Source organism: Mycteria americana, chromosome 6, assembly GCF_035582795.1.
Source record: "Mycteria americana isolate JAX WOST 10 ecotype Jacksonville Zoo and Gardens chromosome 6, USCA_MyAme_1.0, whole genome shotgun sequence".
Classification (NCBI taxonomy): Eukaryota; Metazoa; Chordata; class Aves; order Ciconiiformes; family Ciconiidae; genus Mycteria; species Mycteria americana.
In genome coordinates this window covers 10,855,052-10,877,747 of record NC_134370.1, presented here as the reverse complement: position 1 = coordinate 10,877,747, position 22,696 = coordinate 10,855,052, and the positions used below count along the sequence as shown (strand labels likewise).

Here is a 22,696-nt window from a genome sequence, read left to right as displayed (position 1 = left end):
GTAATCAGCCTTTTGTGATATTTGGGAGCCCTTCTCCAGTGATGAGTCTAATCTTACTCAGGTCCACCCTCATACCCTTCTGTCCTTCTGCTGCCACGGCACTCAGCTCTTCTTCCTTGCTGGTATATGCCCACTGCCCTTCCCACTGTGTCCTCATGTCAAACAAGCGCAGCTCTTCCTGCCTGCTCTCTGAAGGTAGGCATTTCATCTCCACCTTCATCCTTCATTGTCCCCTTGTCACTGGCTCTCGTTCCAGTTTGAACCCTAGCTAGCCCCAGCAGCATAGTCCTCTCTTGAATGCTGGGTCTTGCCTAGGACAGACAGTCATTCGATAGGGTCTGTGTCAATTTTTTATCACTATGCTTATACCACTTTCAGTGAGGTCAGGATTTTGCCATGGCTTTTATTTTCACCCATGTTTGTAAGTTATTTTTTTTAAAAAAGCTCTTACTATCAGTTTTTATTGTTTGCATTGTACTATGGCTGAAGGCCCCAGGCACTGTGTGAACAAATTTTAAGTATGTCCAATCAGAATACATACACATGAAAATAAAGAGAGGGAGAACAGAAAAAACCCTATACAAAGGCCCAGTCTGTGTCTTCCTGATGGTGAAGCAATTCTGTGGTAGAAGTGGGACCAGGACATCGGTCTCCTTGCAGCCTCGCCATTGTCTTCCGTTCTGACCTACCATGCACCAAAGCATTTCCCTAAACGTGCATTTCTCTCCCAGCTACTTTTGTCAGAGAGTGGAGAAGGCATTTTGACAATCCCCTTGGAGATTTGTGTCCGTGAGTCTTTAGCAGAAGTAGGAATGGCCATTTTGCTGCCTGTTCTCCTCTTCCCTTGCCATCACACCCTCCTCCTTTCCTTCCCTCCATGCCTTTGTTTGTGAGGAGCTGCAATTCTCTACAGTTTGAACAATTTCACATTCTCCCTGTCAGTCCCTGCTCTTCCCACCACTGCCTTCAAAGACAAAATACTTCTGTCTAATGATCCTGAGTACTACCAGCTGATAGACAAAGATCCTCAGAGCTCGTAGTGGACAGTACCTCTTGTTCATGAAAGTACTACTGTGTCATCTTGTGAATGTAGGGAATGTCTAGGCAGTTTGGGTTGCGGGAGGGTTAAGCTCAGTAATGGAATTTATAAGGGGGGGGAGAAATCCCATTATATTTCTGATACTCGTACACAGTCTACTTATCCATGGTATATCACCCCATTTCAAATCCTTTTTGATAGAAAAAGTCATTGTATCTTGAAATGGAAGAAATAATTCTTTATCCCATTGCGTGTTCCATATTCTTGGGGTATTTTATTTGGACCAAGGTGGTTCAAAATCTGAGATGAGAGTAGGGATTAGCAATGATAAAAAACCTTGTCATTTGCCAGATCACTTTAGCTTTGGAATTTGGGGGAAGTTATTTTTGAGCCAAAATTTTAGGCTAGATCCCATTCCCTGGAAATCTGTTGACTTCATGGGGGTTTTGTAAGGGAAAGGCAGTCAGTCATAGTGTGCTTTCCTTATTCACTGCCAAACCTGTCTCAGACTGTTGAGAAATAATGATAAGGTGTCAATCCTGCTTTTGAGAAGTTTGTTCATTTTGGTTAAAAAGTAAAAAGTCTGAATGATTGTGCCATGTTCGTGCTGTGGCCCCAGCTGAGCAATTAGATTCATGCAGAAGGATTGCACATCCCTGTGAATCCAGTTGCAGGACTGGGGCCTGTCCATGTATATGACCATAAACCATAAAGCTGACAACATTTTTTCTCTTTAGAATGGCTAGGCTTATTTTGCATGAACTTAAGGCTTCCTAGCTTACCTTAATGGGTCAAATTTGACCTAATTCCACAATCTTCCCACCTTCTGTTAAAGCAATGTGGCTCAGAGATTTATTAGACACAAATATTTTCTTCTGCTTCATCAACAAAATGTAGCTAATGAGGCATCTATAAGGATTATCAAAAACGCATCTAGATTGTGTTGGCATTAATATTTTATTTTGCTGTCAATATGCAACAAAAGATGTCATCCCAAATTCACAACATGATTCAGAACTATAAAAACTGATTGCTTGGTTGCCACAGATAATTTCTTAGCAAGGAAATGGACTGGTGGATTTTCTTGCAGGTAGCTGAAATTCCACTTTCATCCAAGTTCATCCAGTTGAATTTGCCTTTTGTTAAAGATGTTAAAAATCATGATGTCTCATGTCAGTAATGATAATGAAGGGGAAGATTGGCTTTAATGACATTAGAAGAGTCATTATGTTTAATTTATTGCTAATTAATGCTGCCAGCTTTCATATGCTTTGTCTAGCTGTCATGTGCTTGTTATATGCCTTTTTTTTTTTAATGTGTGTACACATCCCTCCCCATTCATTCATTTTTATTCTGACGATTTACACAGCTTTCTCTCCTCTAGGTTTCCTCCACACATGGTCCCGCCACACCATAGTTTACATACAACTGGAATCCCTCATCCGGCCATAGTCACACCAACAGTCAAACAGGAATCTTCCCAGAGCGACGTCGGCTCACTCCACAGCTCGTAAGTTGTTGTTTCCCGTGTCTTATTATTAGAACACCCAAAGCATCACCTGTGCATGTGTGGCTTTTAAAAAGGCTTGGATTTGTAGGAATGTTTTTGCTGTAAAATATTTTTAAAATTGCTTTTCCTCTTCTATTCTAATTGATTTGAACATGGTTTAAGTACTAAAGTGTGTCAAAATAATGGTAACAGTCTTTCAGAGTCATTCTGTGACACAGATAAGTAGTTATTAATGTCACCCATTTTAACAAGGAAGTGGAATTTGCTTGATCAAGATTCAAGCTTCTTGACCAGTTTCCCTGTTACTCAGCGCACGGTTTGAAGCCGTGAGATACTGGATACACAACAGGAGACAATAAATCAGAGCATAAATGGCTTGTTCAAAGCTGCAGAGAGAGCTGGTATCAAGTTTAGGTTTGAACCAGGAGAGCCCTGGTCTACCTCTGCCCCTAGTGCTTCTGGTGCTTCTTGCCTTCATTTCACGGTTGAAGCAGAAAGACAGCATTTCATTTCCCAGTGATGATGGGGTGTAATTATTTCCTCTACCATCACGCTCACAAGCCTTGCCCACGAACCCGTTTTCCTGAGTGCCCACGTCCTTCCGAGGTTCTTCTAGGGGCTGAGAGGGTACTTGGTGATATTGCGTAAATATGACATAGGTTTTCTTATAATGCTCTTAAAACTATTCTCATACAGCAGCCCGGGTGAAGGCCCTAGAGAACCTTCTGGTCATCTTTCTAGAGACTAATTTCTGAGGATTAATGCTAGAGGGATTGAGGGGATTAACTCAATAAATTCACAACAAGAGTTCTCACTGTGAGGTTTATGTCTGTTGTATCTTTACCCTTCAGAAAACATCAGGACTCCAAAAAAGAAGAAGAGAAAAAGAAGCCACACATAAAGAAACCTCTTAATGCATTTATGTTGTATATGAAGGAAATGAGAGCAAAAGTTGTAGCAGAATGCACATTGAAAGAGAGTGCAGCCATCAACCAAATCCTCGGTCGAAGGGTAGGTAACAAGGGAGAAGCACAAGCAGGACTTAAACTCGGTAGGATTCACTGCTTGCAGAGAAAGGGAGTCCCATCCTTCTGAAACCCTGTGTTTTGTTGTTCTTTTGATAATGGATAGGGAAGTAACTAAACCACAGGCCACGTTTTGGTTTTTGTTTTTGCAGGCACTTTTTGCCAGTGGGATCATTCACAAGGAAGGGGGGGAGTTAATTAATAGCAGTGTTATTTCAATGTTACTTCCATCACCTGGAGATGGAAAAATCTCACATTTCTTATTTTGTCCTAGAAACAGGCAGAAAAGTAAATGGGGAAGGAAAAAGCCTTTGGGAAGTACAGTACCAGTAATCAGCACCTGTAAGAGCCGGGAGAGGAGAGGGGGTGCCAGTGGGGAAGTGAGGGGGAGACCTTCTGTAAATCTGTAACTGAGACCTGGCTCACGACAAGTGGTTCAGCTTCTGGACCCTCTCCCCTGCTTGTTGGTTTTGTTTAGTTTTCTTTATTCTACTCTCTCATCAGGAGGCAAAGGGGCTGAGTGAAAATAAATTATAAGTTGTGACTCAGTTGAGTTTACTGGAGTTATAATCTGGAGTTATAAATAAAATAGGAATGGCAGCGTGCCAAATCATATGTTTTCATCTCTTTTTTTATGAAAATCAACTCTCGCTGTATTTATATATAAATAATACACACTGCTGTTAATGTGTTTAAAAAAAAAACACTTGTGCTTTTTACTTTGTCTTTTTCTCTTTTCTTCACCTCAGTGGCACGCGTTATCCAGAGAAGAACAAGCGAAATACTATGAACTAGCAAGAAAGGAACGACAGCTTCATATGCAGCTGTACCCGGGCTGGTCCGCACGGGATAACTATGTAGGTTCCTATGTAGGTGGAAATTTTTTTAGTAGTAGAGCTTGTAGAAATGTATATGTGACCTGCTGAACTACAACCACACATTGCACACAAGCACTACTTGGAAAGCGTGCCTCAGGATCCCAATCTGGTAACAACAACGGACGCTTCCCTCTGCAATACTAAAACTATTGGGGATAATTCCAAGCCCTCCACTTGGAAGAGGCTTCCTGGCTGGGACTAGTAAAAGGTTAGAATTGGGGCATGACAGTAGAGCTCTGTGAAGAAACTCTTGCCTTCACTTTTACCAGCATCTGGAAATGCTGTTTGGCTTGCTGGTCATTTTAAATTTCATTTTTTAAAACAAAATAAAAAATTCCCCTAGTATGGCTCTTCTCCTTTCCACCAAAAAGACGAATAATTAGTGACTTGTGCTTATCTGTGTGAGAGTATAGTGGAAAGTGGAAGAATGACTTATCCTAGCTTCAGAGAAGGACTGGCAAAACCAAAAGCGTGACTTGTTTGAAAGTCTTACTCTCAAGTGGGGTTAAATGAATTATTCCACGCTCTACTGTTGTATATTTGGATTATGTTTTGCTTTTTCATGGCCATGTTACCTTCCTCTTCCCACCCCCACCCCCCCCCACCCCCTCTTTTTTTTTAAAAAGTGTTTTGGAGTTTGTGATCAATTCATGGAGTGTTTTTAAGATTGATTCCCCCCTCTGCCTTTCAGAAAGCCTGTTTTGTAGCTAAAGTGGTAGAATTTTCTGTCTGTTAAAAACATAAGTCCAGCGTTGTAACCACTTACTAGTAGTATGTAACCCCTTCCTCCATGAAGGGTAAGCAGTGTATCTGGTAGTAAGTGTTTGCAAGCCTAAACCCATAAATTCTTGACAGATTTGTGGATTGGTGGGAGCCCTAAACCCTCTTTAATAGGATTATAGCAGCATCTTGATTATTATTTTTTTTAATTTAAATAAAAATCACCTAAACTGTCAAGGTCTCTAACTCTGGAATAAACGGTGCTCCCTACCTTCCAGGCAGACTTCCCTGCAGGTTTGGGGACCAGCAGCTGTAAGATTGATGTCAGTTATGTACAGTGTTACACATTTTGTTTTTATTGAAGTCTGTCTCTTCCATCATCGTCATCATCACTGCCTATTTTACCGTAAATATCCTGGTTTGCCGTAAATCACGTAAACTGTGTCCTTTGTATATGGCAATGTTTATGAGAATCTGCGCTTTTATGTGTACGGATGGGAAGAAGTCAATTCAGAGTCTCCAGTGAGGCCTAGAGCAGCAGCAGCTCTCTATGCTCTTCCACCGTTTCAGCAGTGGAGAATACACATGCTGACTTATTTAGCAATATGTACTTAAGGACATTTTTTCAAATCCTTCTGTTCTTTCTTGATCATCTTTTCTTTCCGTTGGGCTCTGCCTCGCTCCCTCCTTTGTTCGCCATTGCAGGGGTAGCTGTGCATGCTCCTCAGAGAAGACCTCGTTAAGCTCGATGAGGCAGTGCTCCTGCTTAAACACATTTTCCCTTTCTTTTCTGCATAGTCTGGCCTAAGACTGTCACACCATAGGCTTGAGGTAGTTCCTTGGCACTGCACTGTGCAGTATCGTCTTCTTGGGTGTTCAGAAGGGAGTATAGGCTCGACTGAGGTTTCGGGAATGCTCATTCTGCGCAGTGACTGTGCCACTGACAGATGGGCATGTACAAAGCCTTCAGTGTTTAGGACCTTTTACTTTTGTCCTCACCATGTGAGCACTGAGAAACCCTTTCTTCTCAAGCTAAAAAGGACAGGATGAGAAAGCCGGCGCTTTCCCAGCGGCTTGATGCTGTACCCCCAAGTGACCTTCAGGGGGAACCTTCCTGCCTGAGGAGAGCGCGGTACCTTTGCATCACACGATTGCATCATCTGCAGGATTTATTTATTTCTGCTCTCCCGGTCCGTTCAGAGCTCTCCGAGTTCCCCTCCTCCCTCGGCGTTTCATGGGGTCTCAAGACTTTCACACATCTAGAAGGGGAGCACGTTTGGGCCGCTTGAAATGGTTAAATTATTAGGCATCTCACATTGGGCACGAGGAAGAGGCCACCTGTAGCCCAGGTCTTCAGAAATGGGAGCAGTACATTCAAGAAACGCAGCTTTCAGCCTGCTCTTAAATAAGAGAAGAGGATTCAGGGAATCCCTCGTGGCTTGTTGGTGTCAGAAGGCACATTTGCTCTTCCTGAGATCTAATATAAGATGTTAAGCAGCGCTGAGTGCTGGACTCAGAAGTGTGTAAGGGTCTAGTCACCTCGCCTGCCACTTGTCTAGAAAATTAGTACCAGAGAACTCTGCAGTCCTGTCAAAACCCATGTTGGTTTGGCGCTGTAGAGGAAGCTGCCAAAATGGTTAGCAAGTATTTACATCAACAAGTATTTACTTGCAGCCTAGGAATTTGTATAGTATGGTGATGGAAAATGTTACAGACCATCTGCTCAAGTCTTAGGAGGACAATCGGAGGCAAAGGCAAAACGGTGTCTTCTGCAGAGCACTTGAAAAACAGCTGCTGTAATTCTTTTCTTAAGTCCATGTATTAATTTAGCGACGTAATCATATATCTTCTTGTAGCACAGAAATTGAACAAGGAAGCCAGGTGATTCTTCTCCCTATTTCCTTTGAAAAGGGTGTAAAAGAAGTTAGTAGGACCTCTGTCAGTTCTTTGTTAGGAAGAGTTTTCAAAGGTTGTGTTGAAAAGGAAGCAGAAATTCCTGGTCCCTGGCTGACATTCCTGTATATCAGCCATTTTTAACAGATTGCTCCCTAAAGGGTTTATAGTACTGTTTATAATACCTGGCTTTACAGTTTATAATACCTGGCTTGAAGAGTTTGTAAAGGGCAGGTGAGTTCTGACCTCTGTTCTGACTGGCCCTTGTGTGAAGAAGTTATAAGGTCTCAAATTGGAATGGCCCTTGAATTCCCAAATGTACTGCAAAAATTAAGCAAATTTTCCACAAGATGCAGTCTGTTAATTATGCAAGTGGCCTCCTTGAGATTAAATAAATATCAGGCTTATGGTCCTGAGGCAATTGTCTGGTTTTGGTTATGCTGTTGTAAACCTGGAAAAAATTCACCGACTTTCACAGAGTTACTGTCAATCTAGATCAATGTAGACGGAGCAGTCTGAGCCCCTTGTATCTTTATGTGATACGTGGACTTCAAGACACCACGTTTTTCCATATTCTATTCTCAGGGAGCTTTAGGAGCAATGCTTGTCTGTCTTGTTTGCCCGCCATGTTAGACTGATGGCTGCTGTAGCAATTGACTCAGAGCAACAACTTTCCATGTCCCCCAGAATGACCTCAGAGGTGTCGGAGATGATTTCTCAGTAGCATCCAGGCCACAGGATTATGTGCATGTCGTTTAAAAATCCTTTAAAACCAACGGTGCGCACAGCTTTTTCCATCACCAGAAGGCTCTCGTGAACAAGACTGCTTGTCGCAGCCTGGACAGCAGGGTGGCAGTTTACAACCCCAAGCAAGCAAGGGGGAATGAGTACAAAAGCCCCGTGCCAGAAAGCCAGCTTTTGGGGTGGAAAAATATGACAACAACAACAAATCAAAATCCAGCATCCATGTTGGGGGAATTTTTTACCAATACATTCCAGGGAACGTATCCTAGTGAGCGTCCCAAATGTTATAGTGGATGTCCCAAGCTGAAGCCCAATCTTAACCATTTAGCTGGGAGCCAGACCAGCCTACTGAGAAAGATGTCCACCGTGTGGGAGAACCTCTTGGCTTCCCCACAGATATGTCCAGCCCTTCAAAAGTGCTAGGAGATTCCTTCTTCCAAGACATGTTTGTTCCCTTTTGACCACAAGGGACTGCTGGCCTGGTATCTTTTCACCAACTTCTCTTAGTTCCGCATCTTCAAAAGCAGGGATCTCTGTGCTGTTCACAGTTGACATTGCTGGCCCGAAAGTCATTGCTTTTAGCATCTGGGGAGCTGTGAAAATGAAATTACTCTGTCCCCTTGCACTGGCCTTTTTGTGCTGCTCTGCAAATCCTGTAGCTCAGTGTTAGGAAAGTTTTCTTAGAAAATCGCTTTTCTGTTTTGAGCCATGCTTATTACTTTATAACTGTTCTCTTGGAAAACGATCGTTGGGTTTCCACAGAAGTCAGGCTCCTGGTCATGTCCTCTTCCACACTGCTGGAGGGAGGTGGAGAAAGGGCCTTTCTCCCTCCAGTCAGAAACCGTAACAAATTGCATCATCTTGTGGGACAGTATTTGGGAAAGCGACGCAGTTTAGCAAAACATTACTGGTGATTTTTTCTTGTGATAGAGCAAAATGGGGGAAGGGTCTTAGTTATATCTGGATTTTTTCTCTTCCTAGCTTTGCTTCCTAAGTTGTCAGTGCACTTATAAACCTGCAAGTTTGGTTTTGCTCATTACTGTGGTTTCGTCATCTGCTTTAATGGTCAGTTTTGGGTGCTGAGGAAAGCCAGGGGCTCAATCTGACCTCACTCATGGACTCTCCCACCTTGAATCTCCTCTTTTCCCCTTCTCCCCCTCCCCACCCCACAGAAACATGACCAGGAATGATTTTTTTAAAGCAGGAGCATACCAGTGTCAGTGTTTCTGTCGTGATGATAATCTTATCTCAAAAGAAGCATCTTGCAAGTCATTCTGCCCCCTCCCCAGCTCCTTATGCCTTTGGTGGGTGTTAGCGTTGTGGGGGGCTGCAGCGAGGCTGTCCAAAAAGGCACGGGGCGGGCAGGCAGAGCCGTCCCTGGGGTGCAAGCATCTCCTCGGGGCTCCCCAAGCCTCCCTGCGCTGGGAGCGAGCTGGCACCACGCTTCGGTGTCCTCCCCAGGGAGCTTCCCGCACCGGCCGTAGCCCCATCACTCGATGCTGTCTTGCAAGGAGACGTGTTTTGGGGTTTTTTAATCCTTCTCATTTGCGTATGTTTCCTGCAGGGAAAGAAGAAGAAGAGGAAAAGGGATAAGCAGCCAGGAGAGACCAATGGTAAGTAAAAATAAGTCTAAATCTCTTGCTTAGTGGAAGTGTGGCAATCCTGGTGTGACACTCCTAGGTACGGGGGAGGTGGGTACGAGTCTCCTGGCCTCACGGGGAACCGGTCCCTATACTAGGAAGCCTTTTTTTTTTTAATGCACTCTAATTATTTACGCATTATTGCCCTTCTAAAACTAGTAACCAAGCCATTGCATGTAAGAGCCTCTTGTGACGTTAGCTGAATTTGTACGTAATAATTTCAAAGCCTTTAACTGCAGAGCCATAGTTGTAATGCCTATGCCATCGTTTATAAAGTTGTCTGCTTATTTTGCGCATATGTGTGTGCGTGTACGTACGTATGTATGTGTTTGGTATTAATTTGGGCTGTACTTGTATGTTCTGATGCATGCCTTACAGTGGTAAATCGCACCCATTTTAAATTAAGGAGGTTTGCCATTCTATATAGGAAATTAGAAATACTGCATAGGCAATCTCATAGTCAATTTTGAAGAAGCCCTGACTTAGTTTTTTTGAAGCCTTTGTATAATTTGTTCTTTTTTTTCAGAACACAGCGAATGTTTCCTAAATCCTTGCCTTTCACTTCCTCCGATTACAGGTGCTAACGTCATTTTGAGTCATTTAAAATAGTTTATAAACTGCTTTTTAATTTTTTTTCCTGCCATTATAGATTTTAACATTAAACACTTATGACATTAAGAAAAAAATACCATCCACACGTTTTGATAGTATTTATTATCTATATATCTTTATATCTATTATATGTTTGATAGTATTTTTTGTTTTTCGTTTTTGTAACAATTGCTATTAAAACAGTAATACAGTAAAAATAACGCAAGAGTTGTACTAACTGTGCAAATTGAATATGCAGTATTTCTTTAAAGAGACTGATAAAGAATGGAAGCAAGTCAGTAATGAACCTCCTTAATCTAATGGCATTTTTCATGGCTCCCACTAAGTCTTCTCACATTAGCATGCATATGCATTTTTTATTATTATTTTAGTTTTGGATTTTTTTTTTTTTTTCCTTTCTGCTCAGGCCTATTCATCGCAATTCACTAGCTATACTAACTCAGCACCTTGCCATGCTTTACGTTTTATTTTCTGGCTGATACTAACATACTCATTCCGCAATCTGCTTATTCTTATCCATTCTTTTAAATACAAATTAATAAAACCAAATAAATTGAATGTTATTCCAAAAGCTGCATTATCCCAGGAGATATTATTTCCTGTTTTTTTTTTTTTTTCCTCTTATTTTTATTTTGTATCTGAGTTGAAGAAAAAAGCATGTTCAGGATCTAACTTCCATACTCAGCTTCTTTTCTTCCTTTTTTTCCCCCCCTCTCAAAAAAGAGAATAAAAAAACCCAGCCCAAATAAATCTTGCCTGAAACATCCTGCTAGACCAGCCACAATGACTTTCCTCTACCTGCTCTTTTAAAAGGGAAAGAAACAGTCCTTTATAAAGGGATACTGCAGCTTTAATTGCAACAGCTAATCTCAAGAGTTGAATAAAAATGTGATTATCACTTTTTTAAACTTTTTAATCAAAAGTCAATATTTTGCAATTAATAACGAGGACACTGATTTTTATTCCCTTTTTTATTTTTATTTTTTCCTTATTTTTATCTTTCTCTTTTTTCTCCCCTTTTCTCTCTTCCTCTCTCTCTCTCTCTCTCCCCCCCTCTCCCCTTTTCTTTTTTTCCTCTCTCCCTTTTCTGCTCGCTTTTCTTGAACTCATTCAGACCTGAGCGCTCCTAAGAAATGCCGAGCGCGCTTTGGCCTTGATCAACAGAATAACTGGTGCGGCCCCTGCAGGTGTGTATAGTTTTCCCAGACTCGCTATGGCTGATTTGCAGCTGGTTTATTTGGTACTTTCCCCTTTTTTTTCCTGCCTTGTTGCTTTGTAGCTCTGTGTTGTGATCTAGAAGACACAAGGGAGTGGGACACTGCCATGAGTTATCATCTCTCTGAAAGGGTTTTGCTTTTTTTTTTTTTGTTGTTGGTCTTTTTTTTGCCTTCCTCTTTGCTGCTGCTAGCCAAAAACCCACTGTAAAACAGCATCAGCCTTAAGCCCATCTGATCCGTGGCTCAACCACGCTCCTGCCCTCCAAGCCTCCACCCAAGGAAAGTTGCTCCCAAAGCCCTTGATAACACGGCATTGAGCGCGGTACTGACACCGGACAGATGCACGGCCGTGTCGGAAATTTTTTTTGTTTTCTTTTGGCTCATTGTGAAAGTCCTGTTTTCTTTCCTGCCCTTGGTACGAGGGGAGATTACCAAATAAAACTAAGGTGATTGAAAGCTAAACGTAGCTGTAGCTAAGATGACACAGTCCAAATGAGCTCTATCCACCATTGTGTTGTATTTTTTGTGTTTACCTTATGCTAACAGATGCAAATACTCCAAAGAAGTGTCGGGCATTGTTCGGGCTTGACCGACAGAGTTTATGGTGCAAACCATGCAGGTATAATACTACCCATTAGGCCTTTGGGGAAATAAAAGCAATCTGTCCTCTTAGTGCATTTGTGTGATTTTATTTTTTTAATCTTTTTTCCCCACTCCCCACCTTTCTCTCTCCCACAGCATCAATTGCTAATAATCTTTGATCTTTGGAATTTCTTGCTAATTTAATGCCATTTTCTCTCTTTCTTTACCAATAACCTCTCCCTGGTGGTAGAACTGGGAACAAGAAAACTTCAAGTCCTTAAAGCTGGCATTTTTTTGGCTTTTTCATTATTTTTTTCCAGATTGTCAGCAAAATGAATGTTTAGCTGGACATCTATATTTTGTCTTTCATTTGGGTCTATGTCCACTGCCTCCAAAGGCTTTTTAAAAAGGTTCTGGGATCTGCAGCACTAGTGTTTTTCTCATGATTAGAGATGTAAAAGCCAGTGTTTACAGCTTATATTGTACTCTTTTTTTTTGGTGTTATCTGCAAAATTAAATAGCTACCTGTAGGCTTCTATGCCTCAGTAAGGTTTATGTAGATATCAGTTTTTTAAATGATCTGATGTCTTTTTTTTTTTTTCCTGATTCCGAAAATACATTTTTTCCTAAATTTTATCCCAACAAGTGAGCTGTAAACGCCTGAGCTCTAGACAAAACTAATTACAACTTTAGTAGGACAGTTTCCAGCGTTAAAAGGAGATGAAAGACATCAGAGAGCCCAAATTTCGACAGCCCATGTTCTACTGGAGTTTAATTCCATGTATAACTCAGTACGTACTTCTTTCTTGGTGGAGGGATACCGAGTAGTTCTTTTCTCATTCCTTTTTCCTTATATAATCGCATTTGGTTAAATTTGTTGTTTCTTTGTTCTGATACAAGCAGTCTTTGAATTTGGAATATTATGATGGTAGGTATTTCAACCCAAACCACACTCTGTGTGTAGTGATTCCTCTCCCACATTTTCCCTCTTACTCATGCCAGTCCCATGTGCTCCATCTCATTTAGAATGTAGATCAGACGTCCATCGTATTTTGTGTATGCACGCAGTCTTGTTTGTGCTTAGTGTCGAGGAAAACACGGATCGAGGGTGGTGGTGTATGTCAAAATACCAGCTGAGGCACCAGAAATGTCTTCAACAGATTGCATATTGTCCCATTCAAGGCATGCTAGTACCGGGTGTTGGGGTCTTAAATACCAGTAGCAGTATGTATGTTGAACAAGCTTTGAAAGCAGCAGTTGCTTAAAGCTTAAAGGGAGAAGAGTTCAGTCCACAAGAGCTGGGTAGTCACTTCACTGTGTCACGAGGCTCGAGTCTCATACTAACCGAAGACTCGAATTCTGTGTTTAATTAGGCTTTATTCTGTGGTTAGTTCACTACACGCTATCAGCAGATATTTGTGTAGTCTAGAGATACAGTATTTGAAGCACATCAGGCTCTGTATGCCAAGTATCAGAATGGGGGGCACATCATGTTTGTTTTGCTTTATCTTTCCCTAGCTGCTTAAGTAAACAGCATACTTTTAAAACTACATTTTATCAGTAAGGGGACTTTTCATTTGGTCTGTACAGTGCTTAGGTTACATGTGAAGCATAAACCCTCTCTTAACTTATGCCAGATTTTGGTCAGGAATCTTTGCAGCACATCAGAGACGACTTCAGTGGTGTAGCTGATAGCTTTAGACTTACTTATATAGAGTCAGCTGCTTTTCTTTTTGTTTTATTTTATTCTGTTTTCAAAGGCATGGAGGCATTTTATCACTAGGTATTAGAGCATTTCTCTCCTAGTTCTGGTCCTAACCATTATAACATTGCATTTGCTAGCATGGTAGCATTTTGTAGCGCATCTTAGGTAGGTGCTAAAGATGTGCAGTTTGCTACTACAGTAGAAACTGAGACATCTTTGCTCGCAGCAACTGAATAAACCTTTGTCATCCTCTATGGCTTTCACTCATGGCAATTGCAGCATTACAGGTTTCCCGATGCTGTCCTGGGGCTAGTTTCAAGGGCAGCATGAGCCCGGTCAGGTCTGTTGGTGTTTGCCAGACTCATGTAGCGGTTGATGCTTTCAGAGTGACACACAAGTGAATAATCCTCACTAGTGCTTCTGAGGGGAGATATGTAGTATTTTTGTTCCCACTTTTAGGAGAGCAGAACTGAGGCACAAAGAGTTCCTTGGATGTTTACTTATTCCCCTTCACTAGAGTTGCCTGGTGTTGTTCACTTCTGGTAAAATTTGGCTGGCAGGGTTTGGGGTTTTAGCATCTATGCGTTCTGTCCCACCTAACCCTGACACGTACATGACCACAGATAACACATGGTGGGAATGGCACAGGCTGGAGAAATGTCTCCCCCTTGAGCCATTGTGATTTAAGTAAATGAGTTTTCAGCCTAAAAGTGGCCACGCTGTTAAAGAGTTTAATATACAACAGAAGCAGAGGAAGCAATCTGCTCCCTTAATCCTAGTCAAAGGAAAATTACTTCAGGTAGCAGACCAGTGGGTTTGACTTACACTTCAGGTAACAACCAGTGGGTTAAAAAGGTTGTTAACTCTGCAGAGTCAGAAAGTTGGGTAGACATGGTTTAAGTCTGCTTTGCCATGGGAACTCTTCCTTTCAGGCCACAGAACTTAAATAGTATTAAAAAAAATAATTTTGAATTTTTGGCACACTAGATTCAAACTGCCTCCAGTGAAATAATTAATTAACTGCCTTGTAGGTTCAGAGCAATCCAGTTGAATGACTTCTGGACCACCATCAATGAGGCAGGCAGAGCTTGGGTCTCTGCTTGCAAATTACTTAAATTTGGGGATGGGGGGGAGCCCTGCAGTCCTCAAATTGTGAAAACCCACCTTTCCACACAGGTGTTATCAGTGAGCTTTGTGAAGCATCACTGTTCTGCTTTGCCACTGGAGCTGTACAGAAGGTCCAAACGTGAACTGTGGCCCTGGTAGCGTTGCACAGCTGAAGCTAGGAAGTGGTGAGACAGAGGAGAGGGGAGGGGAGAAAGAGCAGCAGAACTGTCCTTAGCCAAGAGCCAGAGGCTTCCCGTGTTGTTTGTTGATGGTAGAAGAATTAACAGATTCTGTTTTGAGCCCACCAAATTAATTTTTTTCTGTCTTTTAACATTGCTCTAATAAAGCATGGTTTACAGCCTTCACTTGCTGTCTTCTATCTTTCTTCCTTTCTTTTTAACATTTAAGTTGCATGGTTGTCTTTAGTTTATAGCATGTATTGATCTGCAGGCTAACGTGGTTAAAACTCTAATAGCCCTAACCCCTTAATTTGCCATGTGGAATGTGGAGCAGAACCTGAGAGCAGAGCCTGAGTCTCTGGAGGAAGGGATATCACTGCACTGGTCCCTCACTGAAGCTGGTGGAAAGATGGGCTGCCAGGGTTGCTGCTCCCTTCCTGGCTATGGGAGATGATATTTTTTAACTCCAGGATCGAGCTGGTTAGATCTCCCTTGCAGTCGATAAACATCTAGCCCCATTGCCTGGACAGCAGACCTTGGTTTAACCCAAGTCAAACGCAGTTGCCATACATAGGGGAGAACACGGACGACCAGCAGTGGAGCTAGGGCACCTACGCGAGTGGGCAATGTCACCCAGCGACGTTTCCGCTGCTGTGCCGCGCTCGGGCTCTTCCTCTGATGAAGTTGCTGAGCTGGGGCAAGGTATCCACTGGAGGGGGAGAGCGGCCTACTCCTTCACGCTGGTGGCTTTGTGCAGCTTAGCTGAGTGTCCAAAGTTTTTGTGGCAGAGCTGCTCTGGACAGACTTTGTCATGTATCTCGGGCTGTGTAACAGCGGTTCAGCACTTCCCATGGGAAGTGTGCTTGTGAATAGGAGGGCTGGAGAGCCATCATTATTAGGGTCAAGGTGGCCACTGAACGTCGTTCTGCCAGATGCTGTGGTTGTTTGCCTCGTTATTTCTGTCCTGCTGCTAGAATTGTCTTGCATATACTTGGCAAGAGAGATGGTGTGAAACTGTCATCTGTTTTCATTGCTCCTTTACATTATTAAGTGGACAGAGGGAGGAGAAAAGATCTCTGTCGGGTCACTTATTTATTTGAAGATGAGCGGCTCTTGCAAGACTCTCATATTCCCTGGTGTGAAATAAGCTCCCTGTTGCTCCTCACCTTTGTACCTGTCATCGTGCTCTTCACCTACTGAAATTGGATCCCACTCTGGAGTTAACATGGATGGCCTCTCAGAGGAAAATTCCCCAAAACGCAGACGAGCAGCTCCCCAAATCTACCACTCTCCCTTAAAACAAAAAGTAAAACTGAGTCGATTTAAAGCCACAACCTGCAGGCCATACAACCAGTTATTCTTGTTATTTTGGATCATACTCTGTTTATCCTGTTCTTTTCCTGTTTTTTCTTCTGTTTGCTTTGTTTGTTAGTTTTGTTTTTATTTCCCCTCTCTCTCGTTCTCTCTATTATATATCCCTCCTGTCTGACTCTGATGTTTCTGGATTTGGTGTGGTTCTTAACAGAGGAGAAAGCAATGAGCAGTAGTTTGCAGCCATCCTTGCCTCCCAAGGGCAGTGCATCGTAAGACACGAGAGGTGACGCAGGTTTAGAGATAGCCCCGTTGAGTTGGACAGCGTTATGGGACATCTTGAGATACCATCAACTGTCCAGAGCTTTTATTTTAGAAGGATTACTTTCCCCCCCACCCCCCGGAGGAAAGCTGAGTTTGTAGATTAGCACAGTGGGCTCCAAAAACGTCTTATCTGATTTTCCGATTATTAAAATAACTAAGGAAAGGAGGCGGCCTGAAGAGGAGGGGGACGAAGAGACAATTGGTGAATCCCTTCCAAATCTGTTAGCCGAAGGGAGGTTCCCGAGCGGGCTCGGTGCCGAGGACACCCCGCCAGAGCCCCAGGACGGCGCGTGGGGCCGGGGTGCCGCCCGCGCAGAGCCCAGAGTAGCTAATTGACGGCTCTTTGCTTTAGATAACTGTCTCCATCAGCGTCTCTGCCCTTTATTCACAGATAACTCTCTCCCTGTTTCTAGGAGAAAAAAAAAGTGCGTTCGCTACATACAAGGTGAAGGCAGCTGCGTCAGCCCACCCTCTTCAGATGGAAGCTTACTAGACTCTCCTCCGTCCTCCCCCGCCATGCTCGCCTCCCCCGCCAGAGACTCGAAACCACAGACTGAACAAACGCAACCCCTCTCGCTCTCATTGAAGCCCGACCCGCTGGCGCACCTGGTCATGATGCCGCCGCCATCCTCGCTCGTCCTCACCGAGAGCGCTGCGAGCAAGCCCGGCGCCCTGCCTGCCGCCAGCTGCCCCAACGGGGCCCTGGACCACCCGCCGGCCGCCCTCCCGCCGGCCGCCGCCGCATCCCTAGCACAGCCCTCGACGTCCTCCTTGCATTCCCACAGCTCGCTGGCGGGGACACAGCCCCAGCCGCTCTCCCTCGTAACCAAGTCCTTAGAATAGCTTTAGCCTCGTTAGCCCTTTCGGTTTCCTTCGGGGGGATTGAATTCTGTTGGGATTTGGGTTTTTTTTTTTTTTTCCTTTTCTTTAGTTTTTTTTTTTCCCTTCTCCTCCTCCTCGTCGTCCGCTGTTCGTCGTCGTTTCTCAGTTTCGTTTTTAATTCGTGCCACGTGGCTACATTAGTTGATGTTTATCGAGTTCATTGGTCAATATTTGACCCATTCTTATTTCAATTTCTCCTTTTTAAATATGTAGATGAGAAAAGCCTCATGATTCTGCCAAAATTTTTATCAACAGCTGTTTAAAGTCTTTGTAGCGTTTAAAAAATATATATATATACATAATTGTTATGTAGTTCCAATAGCTTAGTTTTAAAGACTGATTTTAAAAATTTAAAAAAAAAAAAAGAAGCAATTTTGAAGCAGCCCTTGCCGGAGGCATTGGTTCTTTATTATTTGTATTAAATACGAGCTTGCGAACCAATCATTTTACATCTGGTTTTTAAACCTTTAAGGGCACAATGAATGCGGTGCCGCTACTACTTCTTTTTTTTTTCCTTCCTTGTGTGAAACAACCTTTATTGTGATGTTACTTGTTATTGTTTAAATGTACAGAAACAAAGGGTTAAAAAAATGTGTTAATATACCTTGTTCCATGGTGTTGTTCTTTTTGGGGGAGGGAACGCTACTCAACAATTAAAAGTATCACAACGCTATTGGACCAGTAGTATTTATTGCTTTAGAAATTGCTTGTTGTATCTGTATGTTGTCCCTTTTTAAATGTTTTTTTCTTCTTTTTTTCTTGAAACATTGTATAAAGGGTTTTTTTTCCCTTAGTGTAAGCATCTTATATATAACAACTCATTTGTACAAGGTTTTTAAGTTTATATATAAATGTGTATATATATTTTTTTTCCGGGATTTTTGTTTTTGATTTCCTTTTGTGATTTTTTTTTTTTTTTTTTTTTTTTTTTGCTATATGAAACACAGTTGCCACCAAATGGACATTTGCAGATGCATTTTTTCAAGGATCAATAGTGGAAAAAAAAAATTGCTTTAAAAGCCATTACACACAAAAAGACTTGAAAATTTAGCAAGGGAATTTTTAGCAACGCTGTTTGAAAAATAGCAAGGTCCAAGTGTCTCCCGTTCAGAACTGCAGCTGAATCCCCTGCGACATTAGGACTGTAGGCTGTGTGCAAAATTTTTATGTGCCAAAATTCTCAGTGACTTTTAACTTTCTCCCAACAACTTTATTATTTTTTTTTAATGCTGTAATTTTTTTGTTCATCATGTTTTGCTGTGATGTTACATAGGTAGATATGTATGTAGTTTTAATGTCACCTATAACAGACGTGTTTGGTAGCAGATTGTCCGGAAAGCATTTAAAATGAAGAGGTATAAACCCTTAAGGGCCAAATTCTGTATATTAGATTATTCATAAAAGGAAAATCAGACTGCCACTTTTATGTACACTTACTACATACAGGTAGGTAGCAAACTTAAAAAAAAAAAAAACTAGGCATGTTGATGTTGCAAAAAACGCTGTATAAAGCTGAAAAATTGTTCATCTGTTCATTCAGTGCCATTGTAGTTGACATGAAGCGATTGTAAAACTGTCTCAGATTTTTCTCTGGTTTATTAAGATGCTAACTATAACATTTTTTGTGAATACTTTGAATGTTTCCTAACAGTTGTGATGTTACTGTTCCGTTTTATGCTCTTATTCCGATTTTCATTTTTAATGGTTTGGAAGCCATTTTTTGTAATGAATAAATGTTCATGCTGTACAGTATCTGTAGCATGCAGTTCTGGATTAATAAAAGCAACTTAGTATGTGCAGAGAATGACTTGTCAACTCATTTATGCATTGACTGCATTTTACTCTGGCCAGGAAGATTTACAGCCCAAATGGAAAAGTTCCTTGAAAAAAATTTCATGAAAATCATGGCGACTTGCAGCCAGCTCTAGTTGTGAGAAATCCTCTGTTTCCTTTGGGTTCCCGTGCTGCCGCCTGCTAAATTCATTTTGCACTAGCCGTTTCGGCACTCAGCAAGCTTTTGTTGCAATAGTTGAAAATCCTTCTTTTTTAAAGCAAATGGCACGTGATTTAGCAGAAGACAAATAGCACGTGAGCTAAAGTAATGTCGTCCCTCTGTGTGAAGTGATCCTGACTGGGGGACGGGAGACCAGGGCTGATGATACCTTTAATTTAAAAACATTTTTGTTCAACCTGGTGATCCCGCAACACAGGGCTGATGCACTATAAAGGTCACACAGGAGAGCTTAGGTAGCCCTAATTAGTCAGAGTCCTTGTGCTGGCCTTAGGTTTTATCTCCTGGATGGATTTGAGGCCATTTTTGCATATATATATATATATATATATATATATATATATATATATATAAAATTTTATTTTATTTTATTTTATTTTATTTTATTTTATTTTATTTTATTTTATTTTAATGCAATGAGCCCTTGCAGCACAGCCTGCTCTCAGCACTGAGCATCCAGCATCCACCTGATGCAGCAATGCCTGCAGATGCTGCAGGGTGAGAGTGAATCCACTCGCAAGAATTTTTATTAAAAGGTTGATTTGTTTGAGTTTTGTAAACTAAGTAGGGATTTAAGCTTCGTAATTTCCAGGAATCTCTCAGAAGTGGATGTCACCGTAGCCCCAGTCGTCTTGGAAAATTTCAGCTGTAGTCATTTCTACAATGGCACTCCAGGGCAATCAAATGCGAAGGTCTCGGAGCAGGCTTGTTCCCTGCCGTCATGCCGGTGTATTGCTCAGGTAATGCACTTCTCTTCGGTCGGGCTTGATGGACCCTGTGGGAAGGGTAAGTATCCTTCCTCATGTGGGGAAAGAGTGAAGTGATTCCCTGCAGAGGCCTGGGAACGGGGCCATTTCAGGAAGCCCAGCCCCGGTGCTGAGACCGTGCTGTCCCTCGCTGGGGGGTCTGATAAAACCAAAACTGGCTGCAAAGTGGTTGTCTGTTGGCTGCAGAAGGAATTTGCTTTGTAGAGGGGCTGGGAGGTACTGGGCGAAGTACTAAATAATGTTTAAACAGAAAATACAGTACTTTAAATTGCTACCACTTTTTTAATGACTAGTTTACAAGCCAGGAACCTTTTTTTTGTTTCAAACGTGTTAATACAGGGTAATATACGTGAGTATTGCTTTGTGTTTTCCATCAGAAGGATTAAGTCATGGTGAATTTTTTACCGGGCTCCATTTATCTCCCTGATGCTATTTCTGTTGTGGTCCAACACGTGACTCCCCTTGACTTGAGTGGAACATGTCCCCTCGTCACCCACAACAGGCATGTGGGCAGGCAGGCGGGACAGGACTCTGCGACAGGGAAGAGGATGTTGCTGTGAAGCCTTTGTGGAAGATGCCAAATCTTGCTGTTGTTGGTAGCCAGCAAATTGAACACGATGCTCAAATTACTCTCCTGCTATTTAAGGTTTCTAGGGAATGTTGTTTTTTCTTTCTCCTAAACATTTTGACTCTTGCTAGAGCATGGCCATCCATCAGCCAGACACATGTGCTGCGTCTCTGCTGGGGGTAACTGCTCTCTTCTAATGTAAAGCATAGTGCTCCAGGGAGATCTTTGAATGCCATGATTCAAAGGAGACACCATCAAGGTATGATTCATATATTCAGCAGAATAGCGTGTTCTTTGCTCGCTGCTTTATTAGCAAGCCTTTGGAAAGCAGAGTCCAAAAACACTGTTCCTGGACAAATTGGTTTTCCTTCTCTGTGTGTGGTGAGAGAGGCATGTGTTGGAAAGATAGGTTGAACAGAGCTCGCGAGTGGTGGATAACTCACGCTGGGAACTCTTGTTTGCTGTGGGAAACAATTGCATATTCCTGGGAAAGCAACCGCTTGGGTTTCCTGTAGGTTGTGCATTGGCTGTGTCCCCTGACAGGCTTATGCCTTCAGATTTGCCTCCAAATTCCCCTTGCTCGGAGGGCCCGAGCTGGGTCAAGGCTCCTGGGAGAAAATTACTATTATTTACGCATACTCCCTTTGTGCCCAGGAGTCACAGCCAAGGACCCCATCGGACCAGGTACACTGGAAGCATGGTGGAAAGGCAGCCCTTCCCATGCACTGTAGGTGTAAAATAGGGTGAGCAGCTGGCTTACAGGGTATGGCCTGATCACCCCATTGAACCCCAGATCCACGCAAGTGAAGGCAACCTGCAGAGCGGGGCGGTGACAACCCGGCACGCTCCGTCCTTGTACGGGGCTGCCACGGGACAGCATGGGGCCCTATGTACAGTAGGTAATTCACTGTAGCTATTGCTTCCATCTGTTTTTATGGGATACGGCAAGGAAGCAAGTCAATGTGTTGCATGTTCGGGAGACGTTTATTTTCCATTAGTTTTGTAAATCTCATTTTTCACTTAGTGTATGGAATTTTTAAAAGTTTAAGCAATTGCTGACTCAATAAAGCAGTGCCACATGGTTTTAAGCTTTGCTTAAAAGAAAAAAAGGAAGGGAAAGGCAGGAAAAAAGGAGCAATCTTTAGAGTCCTGTTCATTTCATTAGACCATAAAGAGATGTAAAGAGAATCCACAGTAAAATACTTGTATGGGCCATTGCAACAATCATGAAAGCAAACAATAATAATAATAAAAATGAACGTGTGTGACAGTGCTGCCCAGCTATGTCTGGCGTACACATAGGAATGCCTTACCACTTAAGACTCTGGGTAAAGATTTTGGATCCTGTTTTGGGAGAGATGCTCCAGCTGAAGACTGAATTCAGTACAGGACCGATATTGAGTTTCAGTGGTCTTTACTGGACAGGAAGGCTAAAGCTCTTGGAGCCTTAAAACTATGGATATGGAAATGTGCTCAGAGATTGTAGCAATTGCTATATCATAAAAAAAGGGTAGACAGGTACTGTAGCATTCATTTTAAGATGTTCTTGGAAAACATCTTGAGACTTTTAAGGCAGATGAGCTACAACTGAATGCATCCCAATGGCCCATCGTTGTCAATAATGTCACCAGCCCACTTTAAGGACTCCCTGAGGACAGGAGTCTGCCAGCCCCTGAACTGATTTCCTTCAGGGATCAATCAAAAATATTCACTAATGACTTGCATCCATGTTCTAGGGGCTGCTCTTTTTCTGATGTTGGAAATGCATTTAATTTGGGGTGAGGGGGTGTTAGCCTGGACCTCTAAGGCAGTGGAGATCATGAAGTCATGCTGTCTGTCCATCTGTTTGACCCTCTCCTGATAATTCTTGAATCCTCTGGCATTTCGAACCAGATTTGACAGCGGCAGTCAAACTCTCGGAGATGATAAAGTCCCTCTGAGTTCCAGGGAAATCTCTGCCGGCACTGAGAAGAGAGGCTTTC

General features: G+C 42.5%; 1 protein-coding gene across 15 annotated transcripts in view; it reads left to right on the top strand.

The window, feature by feature from the left end:
* TCF7L2 (transcription factor 7 like 2) overlaps positions 1 to 19,172 on the top strand; it is a 182,482-nt gene extending 163,310 nt beyond the window's left edge. For 2 of the 15 annotated variants that reach the window (XM_075504523.1, XM_075504522.1), the window contains exons 8-14: positions 2,424 to 2,549; positions 3,401 to 3,560; positions 4,324 to 4,431; positions 9,374 to 9,422; positions 9,976 to 10,026; positions 11,176 to 11,248; positions 16,900 to 19,172. In XM_075504523.1, the coding sequence (XP_075360638.1) occupies positions 2,424 to 2,549; positions 3,401 to 3,560; positions 4,324 to 4,431; positions 9,374 to 9,422; positions 9,976 to 10,026; positions 11,176 to 11,248; positions 16,900 to 17,329 (997 nt within the window). In that variant the 3' untranslated portion in view covers positions 17,330 to 19,172. Of the gene's footprint in view, positions 1 to 2,408; positions 2,550 to 3,400; positions 3,561 to 4,323; positions 4,432 to 9,373; positions 9,427 to 9,975; positions 10,027 to 11,175; positions 11,249 to 11,824; positions 11,898 to 16,899 lie in introns of all 15 variants that reach the window. The other 13 variants (XM_075504521.1, XM_075504520.1, XM_075504530.1 and 10 more) reach the window with 10 other exon arrangements.
* Positions 19,173 to 22,696: the final 3,524 nt, after the last annotated feature.